Source organism: Macaca fascicularis, chromosome 12 (genome assembly GCF_037993035.2).
Source record: "Macaca fascicularis isolate 582-1 chromosome 12, T2T-MFA8v1.1".
Classification (NCBI taxonomy): Eukaryota; Metazoa; Chordata; class Mammalia; order Primates; family Cercopithecidae; genus Macaca; species Macaca fascicularis.
Window position 1 is genome coordinate 136566471 of NC_088386.1, and position 17484 is coordinate 136583954.

Below are 17484 nucleotides of genomic sequence, written 5' to 3' on the forward strand. Positions count from 1 at the left end.
CTGCCAGGAAGGGGGCCCCCAGGGGGTGCACCCCATCTCTGATGCAGGGCAATGCTCCCAGTGGCCTTCCAGCTAGGGAAATGGGGCAAAGTTGGGGTGGACATCGACCCTGATAACTGAAGCGGACGCTTGGTGAGCTGCAGGCACCAGGGAGGGGAGGGTCCCCCAGGCAGTGCCGCCTCCAGGCCAGCGCAGTGGGGAGTCCCACCCTCAGGCAGAAGCCAAGGTCAGGGCCAGGCGTTCCCAGGCTCCTCCTGCCTGTCTGTCTCCAGATGAGGAATTTTCGGTTTGGGGGAGTGGCGTTGTTTGCTTGCCTCCATGTGCTCTGCAATGCGTGGGGGACTGTCTCCCCACCTGCAGCCCCAAGGCCAGCCATGGGGGCAGGAGGGTGCAGTGGCTGGAGCCCACCCCTCAGGGCCATGCAGGGCAGGGGCAGTGCCCAGAGGGGGACAGGGGAAAGGGCACCGGGCTTCCCCTTTGGGGCCCCTTCCTCACCCCCCAGGATTTCCCAGTCCCCCTTCCCCCTCCAGCACCCACACAGGAAGGAGAGGGCGGGGAGTTCTCAGAAATGTTCTGCAGAGGAGAAGGAAACTGAAACTTGCCCCAGCACAAACATGGAGCCCCACGCCCATCCTTCCTTGGCCCCCACCCCAGTGGCCCAGAGAAGGCAGCCAGGGCGAGACTTTGTCCTGCCGCACAGGGAACATGCCTGCAGATGGGTGAGGGCCTCTGGACTCCGTGCCATGAATCGCTTTCGTTCGCCGGGTAGAATCCCTGCCCTTTTCCCCTTACGGTGTCTTTGGTTCGCAGCGTGGGAGCTGCGCTGGCCTGCGGCGTGCTGCCTCCCTTTCCCGCGGCCCGGCCTCTCTGCTGCTCTGGCACCTGTGTCCCGGCTGGCACAGAGAGTGGCTCCGGGAGGCCGGGGTGTGCGGCCCGGCCAGGAGGCTGCAGACAGGAGGCTGCACTGTGCGTGTGGCGGGGGAGGGGGCACCGCCTGTGCCTGGAGGGGTCTTGTGTGGAGAGCAAGGTCTCCACTGACACTTTCTCCTTAAACCAAAGGAACATTAACTTTCCCTTGGGGAGGGCCGGGCTGCCCGTGCTCCAGCGCCTCCGGGACGCTGCAGCTGCCTGGGGCTCTCGTGTGGTGGCCTGGTGGTGTGAGCGTCACTGCTGCCCCTGGCCCCAGTTCCTCCTCAGTTTCCTGGGGTGCCTTTCACATGTGCTGGGCTCAGAGCAGTCACACCCGTCCGTGGGACACACCAGCCTGGAGTCAGCACAGAGCCCTGAGTCCTGTCTCCCCGGCCGCCGCAGGGACATGCTGGTGTGGAAACCGTGAGGCAAACGTATTTGCTGACCGGCACGCTGCAGGTGCTGCCTCGGGCAGGAAGCCTCGCCGTGGCCGCCGGGGCCGTGATGCCGTGACCCACAGAGACGGTCGTGGTAAGTCCACACCTCCAGCATGGGCCCGGGGTGGATGCTGAGCTCCAGGGAACCCAGAGCTTCTCTCCCAGCACCTGCCACCCAGACAGGACTTCCCTCAATGGCCTGCGGCAGCAGCACCCTCTGGGCAAGCATATCTGGAATGGAGCCGCTGCGGCAGGTTCTGCAAAAGGCGAAAGCAGTTGCGCTGTACTGTTCGGGGCCCCTGTGGGCACTGAAGCATTTTGTCACCACAGGCTGGACAGATGCGGAGACCGAGTGCAGCCAGGAGGCTCCAGGTAGGACTCCTGGGTCTCTGGGCAGGGGCCCCAGGGAGAGCCCTCTGGGATGGTGCTGGCCCTGAAGTGTGTTGAAGGAGGCTGCTGCCACTGTGGGCAGTGGACAAGGAAAGGACAGAGGGCAAAGGCCCTAGGCCCCCTTGGACCCCTCTGCCTGGTGAGTGGGGAGCTCCCAGGCTTGTGTCCAGCCCAGTGTGAAAAGGAAGGAAGTCAGAGGCCCCCTCTCTGAGACTGAGGGCGCCTCCAGTTCTTGGGGGAGAGCCTGTGAGTTCAGAAGGCTTTGGCCACGGTCATCCTAGGTGGAGCCCCCTTTGCGGGTCTCATCAATCAAGGCCTCACCTGCTACCTCAACGCCCTCCTGCAGTGTCTCTTTCTGACGCCTGAATTCCGAGACAGGTGAGAGGCTGGGTGGCCTGAGGGCCTCTGGGCCAGGTCCCGGCAGGCCCCTGCGGACGAGGTAAGGACCCAGGCTTCCCCTGTGGCCACAGGATCCAGGAGAAGCCTTGGACCTCCGAGCCCGAGCAGGCTCTTGGCGAGATCTTCAGGCGGCTGCAGAGGCGGTGTGGACCTGTGCCAACGAGTGCCCTCACCACCTGCCTGGGTCTGCACAGTGAGTGGACGTTGGGAGGCACAGGGACAGGACACCAGGCAGAGGTGGAGCCCAGACCCTGAGATCCCATGAAGGGCTGTGTGTCCCCCTGAGGGGTCTGCACCACCCCTGACCTGGTGCCACTGGGGAGCAGCGTTCAGCGAAAGTTGGGAGAAGGCGGTTGCAAGATGGCCAGAGGCCTGCATGGGGCGGGTTCCAGGGGACAGTCAGGAGCAGAGAGGCTGACCCATGGGTGGGGCGGGCCCCTTTCCTGGACACCTCAGCATAGAGTCTGTGACTCACCTGCCCAAGAAGCATCCTGGGGCTTCGCACCGTTGGGAGGGGAGGAAGCGGGACCTCAGGGAGTCACCAATGTGATCCAAGTATGTGCTGGCCCAAGGAAGACGCTGCTGGGAGTGTCCAGAGAATAGGAGCCCTCTCAGTCACCCGGGGCTGGGACACTGCGGTCCATGAGCTGATGGTGGCAGCAATTGCCAAGTGTGGGGGGTGTTGTCAGGAGACTGGGGGTAGGGCTAAGGGACACTCGCTCCGTCAGCAGGAGGGACGTCCACCTTGTGCCAGGCTGGGTTTAGAGACTCTGCCAAGGAGAAATGTCCACACTCTAGAGGGTGGGTCAGAGGGAAGGGCCAGTGGCCAGGCTATAGCTGGGCCCCACCCCAGGCCCCATGGACAGCTGGGCAGTCAGTCTGTCATTCCAGGGCTGACTTAGAGGCTGGGCCTGAGGGTGCTCCACTGCCCAGCCAGGCTGTCCCTGTTGCTCTCCTGAAGTTGGCTCAGGGCCTATTTGCTGAAGGAATGAGTGAATCAGTGAATGGACAAAGGAGTGAACAAATACTGGAGCTTGACCTGGGGTCCCCTGGTCAGGAGGGAAGGGCCAGAGCAGGAGGGAAGGGCCAGAGCAGGAGGGGAGGGTCAGAGCAGGAGGGGAGGGTCAGAGCAAGAGGGGAGGGCCAGAGAAGAGGGGAGGGTCAGAGCAGGAGGGGAGGGCCAGAGAAGGAGGGGAGGACCAGGAGACAGCTTGGTGAATCCCAGCAGAGGCACTTGCTCTTAATAGGCCCCCGGCCAGGCAGCCTGGCAGATGCTTGCAAAGATGCGTGTGATAGAACCAGGACCAAAAAAGGAGAGGACATGGGGTCCGGGGTGGGTTCCAGGGTACAGCCAGCAGAGGAGGTAGCTGTGAGGGGAGGGGCTGGGCCACAGAAGGCTCTGGGGTGGTGGGAAGCAGCTGCGCTGACCTGGCTCCGTCTCCGCTCTGCAGGCTCCGTCCAGCAGGACGTGGCTGAGGTGTTTCTGCTTCTGCTCCAGCACCTGGGCCGGGATGAATTGCAGGAGGTAGGCAGTGGGGAGGGAGGGCGGCAGCTGGACACCTGCCAGGGGATGCAGTGGGCAGGGTAGGGAGAGATTCGGAGGGCCGCTGGCCAGATCACAGCCAAGAGGGCACCAGGGCCACAGGTGTCTGCCTTGGAGTGCAGAGCGACAGGCAGGAGAGACCTGAGACGCTCTCAGGAGCATTCACTCAGGCCCCTCGCCCTCCCTGCTGAGGCCATGAGCATGTTGGTATTAAATCAGCAGGAGCAGGGCCTCTCCCATCGCAAGGCTTACTCAGTGGGGCTGGTGCTGCTCAGGCCCTGGGCCCTGGGCTCACTGGATCCTAGCACTGCAGGCAGGTGCCACCATCACCATTTTTTTCTAGTGGCCACAGGGAGGACAAAACTTGCCCCAGGCCACCACACTGAGGACCAGGCACACAGGTGGCAGCTGCAGAGAGCAGGCCCCATAGGGACAAACAGGGTGTATTCCCTGGAGGTAGCATCGCCTCCCTCCTCAACATCTAGATGAGCCCCATGAACGCACTCACCAGCCTAGGTATCAGTCACAACCAGACAACCAGGGCTGGCATTGCCATGCGAGAGGCCAAGATCTGGGCATCTCTACATCAATGTGCCTGGAACAGAGCCTGGCACAGACAGGGGCTCCAGACAGGTGGGCCAAAAGAATGAATGCATGATGGGCATTCAGAAATGCTTGGTGATCAAGCAAGCCTGGTTGAAGGAGGAGAATCTAACTTCCAGAATTACTACATTATTAGATTCAAATGTCCAGTTTTCAACAACAACAAAATCACAACGCATACAAATAAACAGAAAACTATGGCCTGATGGGGATCAGAAACCCGTGCACCAACCATAGCTGGATCAGCAGCCCTCCTCGCCAACCATGGCCAAGCCCAGGGCCGTGCCCCTGAAGCCCGTCCTGAGGCAGCCACCTTAGTCCATCCCCATGGGGGCAAACCCAGGCAGAGCTCTCCCTGCCCACTCCTTGCCCAGTCCTTGCCTCCAGGCTGCATTTCCCAAGCCCCTGCTCTGGGCTGGGGACAATGTGACCTCTAGGCTCCCTGATGGGACAGAAGTCCTGTGCCTTGGCACACGGGCAGTGCCCAGGCTTTGACCCCTTCCTTGGGACTCCTGTGGTATGTTCCCATTTAACTCAAGGCTCCTTGTGATTGGACCAAGCAGTGTGTTCATAAGACAGAAGGACCAAAGCTTGTGACAGCACAGATGGGCAGTGTCAAGGGGGCCTGAGGATAGGGAAGGTTTTGTGTGGCCTGCTACCCTGAAAACGGGGCCAGGTGCCAGAGGGTGTTTCCAGGACAGCACTCCTGACTGGCAGGGCCTGTCCAGACCTGTGGTCCCGCCCAGCTTGCCCCATCCTCTCACACAGGTGTTCCAGAGTGAGGTGGAGAAAATCATCCAGTGCTTGGTGTGCGGCCACGAGGAGCACATCCCATCGGGAGGCAGGATGCTGATCCTGCCCCTGGCTTCCCACACCCAGCTCTGTGGCTTGGAGGGGGCTGGGCAGAAACCTGGCAAGCCAGCCAATCCGTCTAGTGGAGTTTCCCAGGTACTGTGGTCCCAAGGTCGCCCTGCAAGGTAGTGTTCCTGAAATGCCAGGGCTAAGGGCCCATCATGCATTCATTCTTTTGGCCCACCTGTCTGGAGCCCCTGTCTGTGCCAGGCTCTGTTCCAGGCACATTGATGTAGAGATGCCCAGATCTTGGCCTCTCGCATGGCAATGCCAGCCCTGGTTGTCTGGTTGTGACTGATACCTAGGCTGGTGAGTGCGTTCATGGGGCTCATCTAGATGTTGAGGGCCACTGGCCCCTGCCCTCTGGTAACAATGGCCAGGCAAGGGAGCTGGCAAGTGCCGGGGAGCCAAGAGTCACAGAGGAAAATGGCCTCTATGTGGGGTGTGGGGTGGGGGTGGGGCAGGGTAAGGGGTGTGAGCCATCTCCAATGATAGGTAAGGTCATATGGGTCAGGTGTCCACTCTTCCTTTAGTTCTTTCAGCGTCTTTAAGATAGAGTTTTAAAGTATTTATCTGGTAGATCTGTCATCAGGTCTTTGGCAGGGACAGCTTCTGTTGATTTTTTTCGCTTTGAATAGGCCATAGTTTTCTGTTTATTTGTATGCGTTGTGATTTTGTTGTTGTTGAAAACTGGACATTTGAATCTAATAATGTAGTAATTCTGGAAGTTAGATTCTCCTCCTTCAACCAGGCTTGCTGTTTTTCTTATTGTTTTTGTTTATTTTTTTTTTTTTTGCAGTCTGTCTCTATGCTGAGGAACAGCCTGAGGTGTAAACTTCAGGTCTGTCCAGAGCCTGTGCCTTTCCCATGCACACTCACTTTCTAGTTTTCCTCTTACATGCAGTTGTTTTTCAATGCCCTGATCTTTAATATCTGGCTCCCAAAAGGGGAAAAAGAGGAAAATGAAAGGGGGAAGAGCTGGCCCTTTAAATCCCCCAAAAGTCACTTCAACCAGTTGGGGAGGGGCTTGCAAGAAGGGGGAGAGGTGCAACCACAGTGGCCACATACTTTTCTGTTTGCACCTCCTTGATCAGAATGAACAGCAATGGACGATCCTTCAAGTTTGGAGGACAGGGCCCTTACTGCCCACCCTGTGTCTGGCAAGCTCCAGGTTGCTCTAGAGGAGCACAGGCACACTTGCTGCCCCAGGGCTGAGGATGAGGGATGGGTAGGTGCTACTGGCTAAGAGCTGGAGTTGTTCGAAATTAACCATAATTTCCATCTGAGCCTTCCCCTGGAAGTTGCAAACCTTTGATATACTCCAGAGTTCCAAACAGTCACCCAGGGCAGATTCTGCGGTGAGGTGTCCGGGAGGGCAGTTGGCCTCTGGATGCTTTCCGCTCTCCCGTTCTCCCAGAAGCTCTCAATGTGGACTCGTGTTGGAGCTAGAATTTCTCCCAGGCATCGTCAGGTCAAGCAATGTTCATTAGCTGCTTTTATTTCTTATTTCACAACTACATTGTTCCTGTCCCATATTTCATCAAGTTACCCATTTTTCCTATGGATTTATCAGATACTTCTTTATAACATGGAAAATGACTCTTTGTTACCATTTTCCCTATTCTGTCATAAAGGAGGAAGTGTAATCATTAGCAAAAGGTAGCATATTCAATAAACAACATTGGGACAGTCATTTATTACTTGGAGAAAAACTAAGTTAGACGCTCACTTCACACCATGTATCAAAAGGAAATCCAGCTGGATTAAAGTATGAGATAGATATGCAAAGAAGGGAAGAAATCACAAAGAAAGTTAACAGGAGAGAAGCAATGAAAATATACTTGTTCTCAGAATGGGAAAAGAGCATTAACAAAAGCAATAGCATCAATTGATATATTTGACAATGTAAAAGTAAGATCACGTTGTACTCCCTGCCCTGAGAAGGGCTGGCGTGGGCAGTGGGATAGGGGTCTGTAGGGTCCAGCCCCACAGGGTTGGAGGGATTTTCTCCCCGTGTGTGGAGACGAGAGATTGTAGGAATAAAGACGCAAGACAAAAAAGACAGCTGGGCCCAGGGGACCACTATCACCAAGAGCGGAGACCGATAGTGGCCCCGAATGCGAGGCCGCTCTGATATTTACTGGATACAAGACAAAGGGGCAGGGTAAGGAGTGAGAGCCATCTCCAGTGATAGGTAAGGTCATGTGGGTCATGTGTCCACTGGACAGGGGGCCCTTCCCTGCCTGGCAGCCGAGGCAGAGAGAAAGAGAGGAGAGAGAGAGAGACACTTACGCCGTTATTTCTGCATATCAGAGACTCTTAGTACTTTCACTAATTTGCTACTGTTATCTCAACGGCAGAGCTGGGCGTACAGGATGGAACATGAAGGCGGTCTAGGAGCGTGACCACTGAAGCACAGCATCACAGGGAGATGGTTAGGCCTCCAGATAACTGCAGGTGGGCCTGACTGATGTCAGACCCTCCACAAGAGGTGGTGGAGTAGAGGCTTCTCTAAACTCCTCCAGGGAAAGGGAGACTCCCTTTCTCAGTCTGCTAAGCAGTGGGTATTTTCCCTTGACACTGATGCTACCGTAGACCATGGTCCACTTGGCAACGGATGTCTTCCGAGACGCTGGCGTTACCGCTAGACCAAGGAGCACTCTGGTGGCCCTGCCCAGTCATAACAGAAGGCTCACACTCCTGTCTTCTGGTTATTTCTCACTATGTTCCCTCAGCTCCTATCTCTCTATGGCCTGGTTTTTCCTAGGTTATAATTGTGAGCAAAGATTATTATAATATTGGAGTAAAGAGTAATTGCTGCAAACTTATGATTAATGATATTCACATATAATCATATCTATTATCTATATCTAGTATGACTATTCTTATTTTATATATTTTATTACACTGGAACAGCTCGTGCCCTCGATCCCTTGCCTCGGCACCTGGGTGGCTTGCCACCCACAGGGGTCTGGTGACCCCACCTCCCAGGCCCTGCCTGGGCTGAGGCCCTCCCTTCCCCCTGCTGAGCAAGTTTCTTCTCAGTCCCAGAACGCTCAAACGGTTCTTCTCAGTCCCAGAACCCTGGAACAGTCTTTGAAACTCTGACCAAATGCCAGTGGGAGGTGGCTCAGGGTGTGGGTGACTGAACCTTGGACACAGCCGCAGGTCTCACCTCCAGGACCGCAGAGGCAGCCTTGTTCCAGCCCCACACTTTGGACTCTGGATCTGCACAGGCCTGCATGCAGTTGCAGGCATTTGATGGGCAGGGCAGGGTCCCGGGATCCACCCATCGCTGGGGAGGGGGCTCCAGAGAGGACTGGGGAGGCCCCCACTGAGCCAAGCCCAGTGTCCCTGCCCTCCCAGCATCCACCAGCCTGGGAGGAAGGCAGCTCCTGCCAAGTCCCTGTCTTGGCTGTAGCCTGAAATCCACCCTAGAGCAAGACATAGGCAGTGGAAAAGAAGAGGGAGGAAAGGGTCTGGGGACCTGGGCGTCCACCTGTGTTATGGCAGATTCCCCAGAGACTCAGCCTCTTCATTTCTTCTTCTATAGGACACAGAGGTGCTGAGTTTCTCTCTAATCCAGAAATTTGATGATGAAGACAATCGGTTCTTCTGTGAGCCCTGTAATGCCAAGACCCCCGCCTCTGAGGTAGGGGCCCAGTCTGGGCTGCTTCCCTCACTGTGGTGTGGGAGCAGGACATCAGAGGGACGGGAACCTCTGGGGACAATGCAGGGAGGTAGGGGCCCAGTCTGGGTTGCTTCCCTCACTGTGGTGTGGGAGCGGGACATCAGAGGGACGGGAACCTCTGGGGACAATGCAGACACTGTTGTCCCTCTGGCTCAAAAGAGCTTCCCAGGGGCAGGGGTCAGCAGGTGCACAGAACTTAAGACAGGGTAACAGGGCTTCTTAAGCATTTGTGGAATGGAGAGGAAAAGAGGGGAGGGAAGGAGGTAAGAGAGAGGGAGGGAAGGATGGAAGGACGAAGGGAGAAAAAGAGGCAGGAGGGAAAGAGACAAGAAGGGAGGAAAGTGGAGGGAAAGAGGAAGAAGGAAGGGAAGGAGGGACAGAAACAGAGAAGGAGGAAAAAGGGAAGTGAGGGGAAAAGGACAGAGAGTGAGGAAGGAAGGCAGGAGAGGAGGGAGAGAAGGAGAAAAAGGGAGAGCATCAGGACCTGGGTTAGGAGACAGACTCAGAGAGCAGAAAACCTAAAGGACCCGCGTGTCTGTGGGATGGAGGATAAAACAAGAACAGCTTTTCCAAGTGCATATCCCAGCCTGAGAAAATGACTTGAGAAATATCCCTTTTCTATTTTTTGAAATAATAGGTATAAAATTAGAGTCATTTCTTCCTTTAGTTATTGCTAAACTTTGCAAAGGAGGCCTCCTGGGTCTCGGGGTTGTCTGTTGTCTTCGTGGGAAGGTTTTGCTGACTGTTAGTGCCAGATCCAACTTTCTGATAAATAACTATGTACCTGTGTGTGTATGGAAGGATGCCCGTATATATATATATATATGTCCTACTGCTATTCAAGCCTCTTATTTCTTCTCGTCATGGCTTCAGCTGCTTCCCTCAAGGTTTGATTTATAAGATTTTCATAACTGTTCACTTCAAAATATTTCTATTACATGTTATCTTTGACTTGTGGGTTATTTAGAAATATATTTGCTTCTTTCCAAACATGTGGGAATCTTCTAATTATCTGTTTGGTGTAGGTTTCTGACAGTGTGCCAGAAAAAAATAATTCTGGACTCTTTGGGCACAAATGTGAAAAAATCGTACTCAGAAAAAAACTGACTGATGGCCATTTTTTAAAAACTTGTCGAGACCTGTGAGAGACGCGCACACGGCTACGGTCAGCTTTCACAGTCGTTTCACGTGCAAAGGAAAAACTCCTGCCGTCTTGGGGTGTACCGTCCTCTGCATCCTTTGGGGCAAGCTTGCTCAGTGTGTGGCCATCACCTTATGGATTTGTTTTGCTCTGTTGTTCTTTCAGTTATGCAGAAAGTTACGTGAAGTCGTCCCAGTAGAACTGTGGATCAGCACAGAGGTCCTTGTGCCTCTGTCCATTTTTGCTGTACACATTTTTGAAGCTATGTTATTGGGTGGATAGACATTTAGAATTGTTGTCTTCCCGGGAAATTGACCTATTTAATATTTCGAAATGTCTACTTTTGGCTAAGCTTTTGCCTTAAAATCTTCTTAGTCTGATCTTAGCAGACCTGCCGCGGCCTTCTTTCGGTTGTGGTTTCCCTGGTCTGTCTTTTTCTACCCTGTCACTTTTGACCTTTCTGGATTCTAGTGGATTGGATTCTAGTGTACGCTTCCTCTAAACTGCATGCCCTTGACTTTCAAAATGACCTCTGACCATGTGTGTCACTGAGTTAGCGATGTGACTTCTACCTTCCTTATGCCTGTGTTAAATCTGCCGTCTCATGAAGCACCTTCTGTGTGCCCCGCCTGCCTTGTGAGCTTCTCTCCTTTCTGGCATCCTCCATGTCAAAGAATGGTTTGGATTATTTCATTATCCAGAAGACCAGGACAAAAGCTGGACACCATCCCCATCTGTGTCAACCTGCATGTTTGTGTGGTGTTGACCTGCGTGTTTGTGTTGTGTTGACCTGCGTGTTTGTGTGGTGTCGACCTGCGTGTTTGTGTTGTGTTGACCTGCGTGTTTGTGTTGTGTCGACCTGCATGTTTGTGTCCTGCTGTTTCAGCTCCGTGGGCTAATGTTAGCTGGTTCTTTCGCCACTTCTCCAACGTGCAGGAACTTTGTATTCACCTCTCTCCATTTCCATGGCACTGCGTGTCCTTATTGTGGGCTCTAATTCTCTATTTATTTTACATGCGCAAGGCATTTCTATTGCTCTCTACAGCTAGCATTTATCTTTATTTGCTCATTTGCATTTTTGGTTGTTCTTTCTTCCTGCAATCTTTGTTTGGATTCTTTTCACCCTGTAGAACCTCCTTTGGTGCAGACTGTTTTCCACACAGGTGCTAAGTCTTGATCCTTCCAGTAAATGGGGGGGTCTGTGGTGTCCGGCTTCTGTCCTGGTCGTCTGGAGGTTGGTATGGTGTCCGGCTTCTGTCCTGGTCGTCTGGAGGTGGGTATGGTGTCCGGCTTCTGTCCTGGTCGTCTGGAGGTGGGTATGGTGTCCGGCTTCTGTCCTGGTCGTCTGGAGGTGGGTATGGTGTCCGGCTTCTGTCCTGGTCGTCTGGAGGTGGGTATGGTGTCCGGCTTCTGTCCTGGTCGTCTGGAGGTGGCTTGCTTCCAATTGTCAAACTTTCCCAAAAGACATTCTTCTCCCTTAGAGCACAGACAGGAATCTTCAGCAAGTGCCAAGTGCCCACTCATGTCCATGGAGCTTGACAATGACCAGGAAGCTGCCCCCTGGTCCTTGCTCACTCCTAGTCTTATCAGCTTGACCTTCCCACTAAAGGTTCAAGGCAGGGTTGTGCTGCAGACAAGGCTGTCCCTGGACACACAGGCACGGGCTACAGTCGTCCGCCTTCCCAGGGCCCTGGGCTTCAAGACTGCCCACTTAGAGCAGGCACCACAGAACTGGGAGGTAGATGGTCATGTTTTGTGATATTCTCTGTGCTTTTTAAACCAGAAGCAGTGCAGATGAACCTTGACTGAGGAAATGTGGGAGGCAGCTGGGGGCAGGTGGCTGGAAGGCTCTTCCAGAGCCAGTGGGGTGTGCAACTCCCTGCCCCCACCTCTCTCCTTCCTTAGGAGACACGCTTCCTGCGGCTCCCGAAGGTCCTGATTCTGCAAGTCAGGGAGCTGACATTTGAAAACGGGAGGTTTCACAAAATTCAGAAGCCTATCAACATTGCCCAGGTGCTGAAACTGCACACCAGCCCCAGAGAACTGACGTTGCCTAAGTGTAAAGCTTCCCACAGTGGCACACTCACCCCCAACCCGGTGAGTGCCCAGCCTTGGAGAGGGGGAGCCGCAGTGTGGGGCATCATGCCCGCAGCCTGCAGGGACAGTCACATTTCCGGTCAGCGTGTCCTGCCTGCCTGTCCCTTCATGACAGGAACAACCGCAGGACAGGCAGGGTGGGCTGGCGCGGGGGGACGGAGGCCATCCTGGCTATGGGAAACCTGTCTGCTGGTGTGATTAAGAAGAGCTGCCCACATCGCGTGATGGAAGGCGGGGCAGTGATGGGGTCCAAAGGGCTTGGGAGGGGGCCCCGGCAGCTGGGGGCAGGAGGTGTGCGGGGCAGCTGCCCGTTGGCGGGGCGGCCTGCGTGCTGGGCTTTCAGGACAGGCCTTCATGGAGGATGTCCTCTCCATGAGCCCCTTGAGATGCTCAGTTCCTTCCAAGCTGACCCGGAGCCAGTGCAGGCTGAGGCGCAATGTTTGGGCTTTCCCCAGAGTGGCTGTGTAAGCAAGCCAGGAAGTGCTTCATTCTCAGATGGGGGCCGGGGATTCCCATGGCCTCCTGAGGGGACGGGAAGCCAGGTGTGGGATGGCGCTTTCCAGGGAAAACCCGGAGCTTTAGGTTTTCAGAGCTAGGGAGTGGTGGAGGGAGCTGTGCCCCAGCCCACCCCAGCTGGGAGGCAGACTCTGGTCCTGTACAGCCCCGTTGCTCTTGGAAGCTGAGCTCTGGGCCCCGAGGCTGGCCTGCAGCTGTGACACTGAGGGGTGGCAGGGTGGGGTCCATACTCCTGCCCCCAGAGCACAGTCACAGCTAGCAGGGCCTCCCCCATTGCCCTGGAACTCAGTCCCACACACGCCTGCCCACGCACACCCCCACCCTCTGAAGCCCCAATCGCCCTACAGGAGCAGAGGGTCTACCACCTCTACGCCATGTGCTGCCACTCGGGAGACTGCAGCGGGGGCCACTACACAGCCCTGGCCCAGCCCCCCGGCAGGGCGGAGTGGTTCCGCTTCAATGACCAGCAGGTGCACTGTGTGAGTCCCGCCCGTCCTGCGCCCCGGGGTCGGCCACCAACGGGCATGTTTAGGGAGCCAGCGGTTCTCTGGGGCCTCCGGTGTGCTGTCTGTAATAAGGAAACAAAGGGACCCCTGAGCTGGTGCTTAATGTCGCTTCACTATTGTTATCGGAAGTTCTGGGAACCTTTTTCTCCCCTCAGGTTTAACTTCTGTAGCAAAATGTTATGGTTTCTTAATTTCTGAAAGTAATGTGTGCCTTTGTTTAAAAAGAAAGTATAATAAGAAAGGAGAATTTTAACAGCACAAAAAAAGCTATTGCAGAGACAAGAACATGGGTGAGGGCTGTTGGACACAGTGAAGCTGAATGGGGAGAGGAGATGCGGGTGCAGGGGTGGGTGAGGCGGGAGGAGGCTGAGACAGGAGGAGGGTGGGAGGGGGGAAGGAAGCCGGAGAGGGTGGTGGCCCTGGGGAGGGCAGGCTGGGAGGGCTGCTGCAGGCCACCGTGGCAGGAGGGCAGCGTGGCCACCAGGGACGCTAGCGAGCATTGCAGTAGGCAGGTAAAGGTGGTCGGACCAGTGAAGGGCATGTCCGAGTGGAGGGCAGTGACTCTCAGGGTGACCCCGCTGAGGGCCAGGCTGAGGTGGGAGGGCGTGGGGATGGGTGGCAGGGCAGCATCCTCAAGGCCCCACCTTCCCACTCTAGGTGGGGCCGGAATTTCCTCTGCACCACACGTTCAGGTAGGCTGCTGGGCCCTCCTGGGGCGGGGTGGGACCCTGTCCTGCGTGATGACCCCAGGGCCCTGTTGTGGAGGCGGCGCCCGCTGAGCGCAGCTGACCTTTCACCCGGGGAGGGAGTGGGACAGGCGGGGCACCCTTCCCTGAGAGGGTTACTGTCGTGGGGTCAGGTTTGACCCATGGCCTGGACCCAGACCCCTCACAGGGCTGTACCCCCAACCCGAGCTCACACCACACCCCTGTGGGAGGAAGGTCTGTGCCTTCTGCTCCCTCTTATCTGTGTGGCAAGGGCCCCACGGGCAGGGGCGAGAGTGGGGATCATCCCCTGTGTGTCGTCTGCCACCGTCCAGGGAGGGGAGGTGTGATGCCCGCACAGCGGGGCTCAGGAATAGGAGGACCACCCAGGAAACGGTGAGTCTGGCCAGAGACCCGGGAAGCCGAGGCTGCTGAGCCTGGGTTTGCCGCTGTGTGGGACAGACGCGGCCGCGTGCCTGGTGGGCAGGACTCCACTCAGGCACGATGGGTCCTGTCCCCGCTCCTCTCGCAGGTCTGAGACCCCGTACCTACTGCTGTATCGCTGTCAGGACACTGAAGACAGGTGTGTCCCTGTCTGGTCTCCTGGGTGGTGAGTGTTCGGGGAGCCTGGAGGAGGCACAGCCACCCCAGCCAGCTTTAATTGGGTGGGCGATTTTGCCAAGAAGGGGATGGATGCTGTGGGTCCCGAGGGCCACATCTGTGGCGATGGGCTCTGCCCTGGGCCTCCTCCCCACAGGGCAAGGCTGGGGTCAGGCCTGGATTTGCAGGTCAGGGCGATGGGCTGAGGCCTCCCCTGGGACCCATGTGGTTCGGCCTGGCACCTGGTGCCTGTGGCCACACACTCCCTGGGGCCGTGTTCTGAGACCTGGCACCTGGTCCCTGTGGCCACGCACTCCCTGGGGCCGTGTTCTGAGGCCTGGCACCTGGTCCCTGTGGCCACGCACTCCCTGGGGCCATGGTCTGAGGCCTGGCACCTGGTGCCTGTGGCCACGCACTCCCTGGGGCCGTGGTCTGAGGCCTGGCACCTGGTCCCTGTGGCCACGCACTCCCTGGGGCCGTGGTCTGAGCCCTGGCACCTGGTGCCTGTGGCCACGCACTCCCTGGGGCCGTGTTCTGAGACCTGGCACCTGGTCCCTGTGGCCACGCACTCCCTGGGGCCGTGTTCTGAGACCTGGCACCTGGTCCCTGTGGCCACGCACTCCCTGGGGCCGTGTTCTGAGGCCTGGCACCTGGTCCCTGTGGCCACGCACTCCCTGGGGCCGTGTTCTGAGGCCTGGCACCTGGTCCCTGTGGCCACGCACTCCCTGGGGCCGTGTTCTGAGGCCTGGCACCTGGTCCCTGTGGCCACGCACTCCCTGGGGCCGTGTTCTGAGGCCTGGCACCTGGTCCCTGTGGCCACACACTCCCTGGGGCCGTGGTCTGAGGCCTGGCACCTGGTCCCTGTGGCCACGCACTCCCTGGGGCCGTGGTCTCTGAGAACACGTGTCCAGGGAGAGAGGGATGGGATCTTAGTCAAACAGCCTGTTCTCTCTGCAGCACCCACGTCTAACTCCCCTCCACAAAACAGGCAGTGGTCAGTGCTGACCGCCTGGAGGGGAGAGGGCCCTGGGGGAGATGGCGCTGGGGGGTTGTGGGGAGGTGATATCCTCCTCCTGGGTTGTCCCTGCAGACCTGCTCAGGGACGCTGCAGAGGTGCCCGGGGAGGGCAGATCACATAAGTCTGTGAGGGAGCTGAGACCCTAGGCCAGGCCTCAGGCCTCCAGGCCGCCCACTGGTCCCTTCTCCTTCCGCTTTCTGACAAAGACCCCCCATTTCCCCAGAGACAGATGCTCAGGCGAGGGGGTGTCTGTGGCTGGGGCTGCTTGTGGCCTTGCCAAGGCTTCAGGGACCCCCCATTTCCCCAGAGACAGATGCTCAGGTGAGGGGGTGTCTGTGGCTGGGGGCTGCTTGTGGCCTTGCCAAGGCTTCAGGGACCCCCCATTTCCCCACAGACAGATGCTCAGGCGAGGGGGTGTCTGTGGCTGGGGGCTGCTTGTGGCCTTGCCAAGGCTTCAGGGACCCCCCATTTCCCCAGAGACAGATGCTCAGGCGAGGGGGTGTCTGTGGCTGGGGGCTGCTTGTGGCCTTGCCAAGGCTTCAGGGACTTCCAAGCATGCCTGTGTGACTGATGCATACCAGGCCCCTGGGGCCTGTGAGGGGCGGGATGGTGGGCCCCTCTCAGCCAGAGTTTCAGCTCTCTTTTACTGCAGGCAGGAGCCAGAGGCACCCGGGCCTGACAATGGGGATATGAGAACCATGACAGATGTAGCTGCTCCAAAGGAGAAGGTGCCTTGTCCAGGAGTGGAGGGAGAGACCCTCAAGACAGACTCTGCCACAGTCTGCTGGGGAGGACACAGCCAGAGCCTCTCTCCTCTCCAGGACGACGAGCCCATCTGCCACAGACAGAGTCCTGCCAAGAAGTACAGGTACGTGACCACCTGACTTTGTCCTCTGGAGAGAGCCAGGTGGCCCTTGGCCCTGAGGTGGGCACGTTCAGCAGCCCCTGTGGGTTGGCTCAGACCCTGTCTCACTGAATATATGTGCGTGCACCCACCAAGGGCCAGAGACCCAAAGGGGACCAAAGAAGCAGGTCTGGGTCTTTTGGGAGCTCGGGGCCTGCATGGCTGGACAGAATGTGACTGAGAGGTACATGTGTGGATTTCCAGCAAGAATGCACTAACGCTTGAGGGCAAGTGTAGGGGTGGCCTCTTCTGGTCACAAGGCAGGGGTATAACCTGAGGGGCTGCATGCCACCTTGCCCGCGGAGTCGGAAGGATGCACAGGCAGTGTCCCTCGGAGGCATCACTGAGCTGGTGGGAATGTAAGGAGTGTCTCCTAGGGTACCTCTAAGCCAGTACTGAGGTCACACCAGAGCTATCCTGGTCTGCAGGAAGGAGAAAGCCAGTCTTAATAGTAAAGAATGTATGATTTAAAGATGGCGTTTGGAAAGGAGAGGGAGCCAGGGCCCCACAAGCAGGGACGGCCCCGAGACCTCTGCATGCAGTGCCACCGTGAGCTCTCAGGTGCAGGAGGTGCAGGGCGTCACTGGCCACGGGCCTTGGAGAGACTCGATCTGATGCATCTTTGGGAGAAAAACGATGTTCCCCTGAGAAGCTGTGCGAATGACTCTGCCGTCATGCAGGTTTGAATTTAGAGAATGTGCAGGGCCCGGGATCCTCCGAACCATGTAACTGATGTGAACAGAACAAGCTCCCCCGTGGCAGCGGGAGGCACAGGATAGAGGAAAATATGAAGCCTCTCAAGACAGTTACGTCCTCACCTAACAGAGGGTCACCTGGCTCCCCACCTGCAAAGTCATTTTGAAAATGAGGAAACAATTCGTCATGCATGGGGGGCCCTCAGACAAAGTAAAGAGAAAGTCAGCCCCTGTGAGTTTCAGAGAATCTATAAAAATCAGTTGCAAAATTTAAAGACATGAAACATAGGACTGAGAACAGAAAAAGAATGAGACATACTTAGGGTAAATTTGAGGAGAAAAATAATCTGTATCTCGCCTGTAATCCCAGCACTTTTGGAGGCCAAGGCAGCTGGATCACTTGAGGCCAGGAGTTCAAGATCAGCCTGGCCAACATGGTGAAACCCCATCTCTATTGAAAATACAAAAATTAGCCAGGC

At 56.7% G+C, this 17484-nt stretch overlaps 1 protein-coding gene across 50 annotated transcripts in view; it reads left to right on the forward strand.

Moving 5' to 3' along the window:
- The first annotated feature begins 2 nt into the window (after nt 1-2).
- Nucleotides 3-17484, forward strand: part of LOC141408250 (ubiquitin carboxyl-terminal hydrolase 47-like) — a 32534-nt gene continuing 15052 nt past the window's right edge. For 6 of the 50 annotated variants that reach the window (XR_012421656.1, XR_012421654.1, XM_074010697.1 and 3 more), the window contains exons 1-13: nt 695-765; nt 1312-1440; nt 1512-1718; nt 2018-2114; nt 2207-2328; nt 3587-3660; nt 5050-5229; nt 8687-8785; nt 11871-12062; nt 12926-13057; nt 13742-13776; nt 14321-14398; nt 16059-16274. Coding sequence is in view for 46 of the 50 variants with exons in the window: in XM_074010697.1 (XP_073866798.1) it covers nt 744-765; nt 1312-1440; nt 1512-1718; nt 2018-2114; nt 2207-2328; nt 3587-3660; nt 5050-5229; nt 8687-8785; nt 11871-12062; nt 12926-13057; nt 13742-13776; nt 14321-14398; nt 16059-16274 (1583 nt within the window). In the remaining 4 variants the exon portion in view is untranslated. Of the gene's footprint in view, nt 133-593; nt 766-1230; nt 1441-1511; nt 1719-2017; nt 2115-2206; nt 2329-3586; nt 3661-5049; nt 5230-8686; nt 8786-11870; nt 12063-12908; nt 13058-13741; nt 13777-14320; nt 14399-16058; nt 16275-17484 lie in introns of those variants that run through there. The other 44 variants (XM_074010699.1, XM_074010728.1, XM_074010735.1 and 41 more) reach the window with 31 other exon arrangements.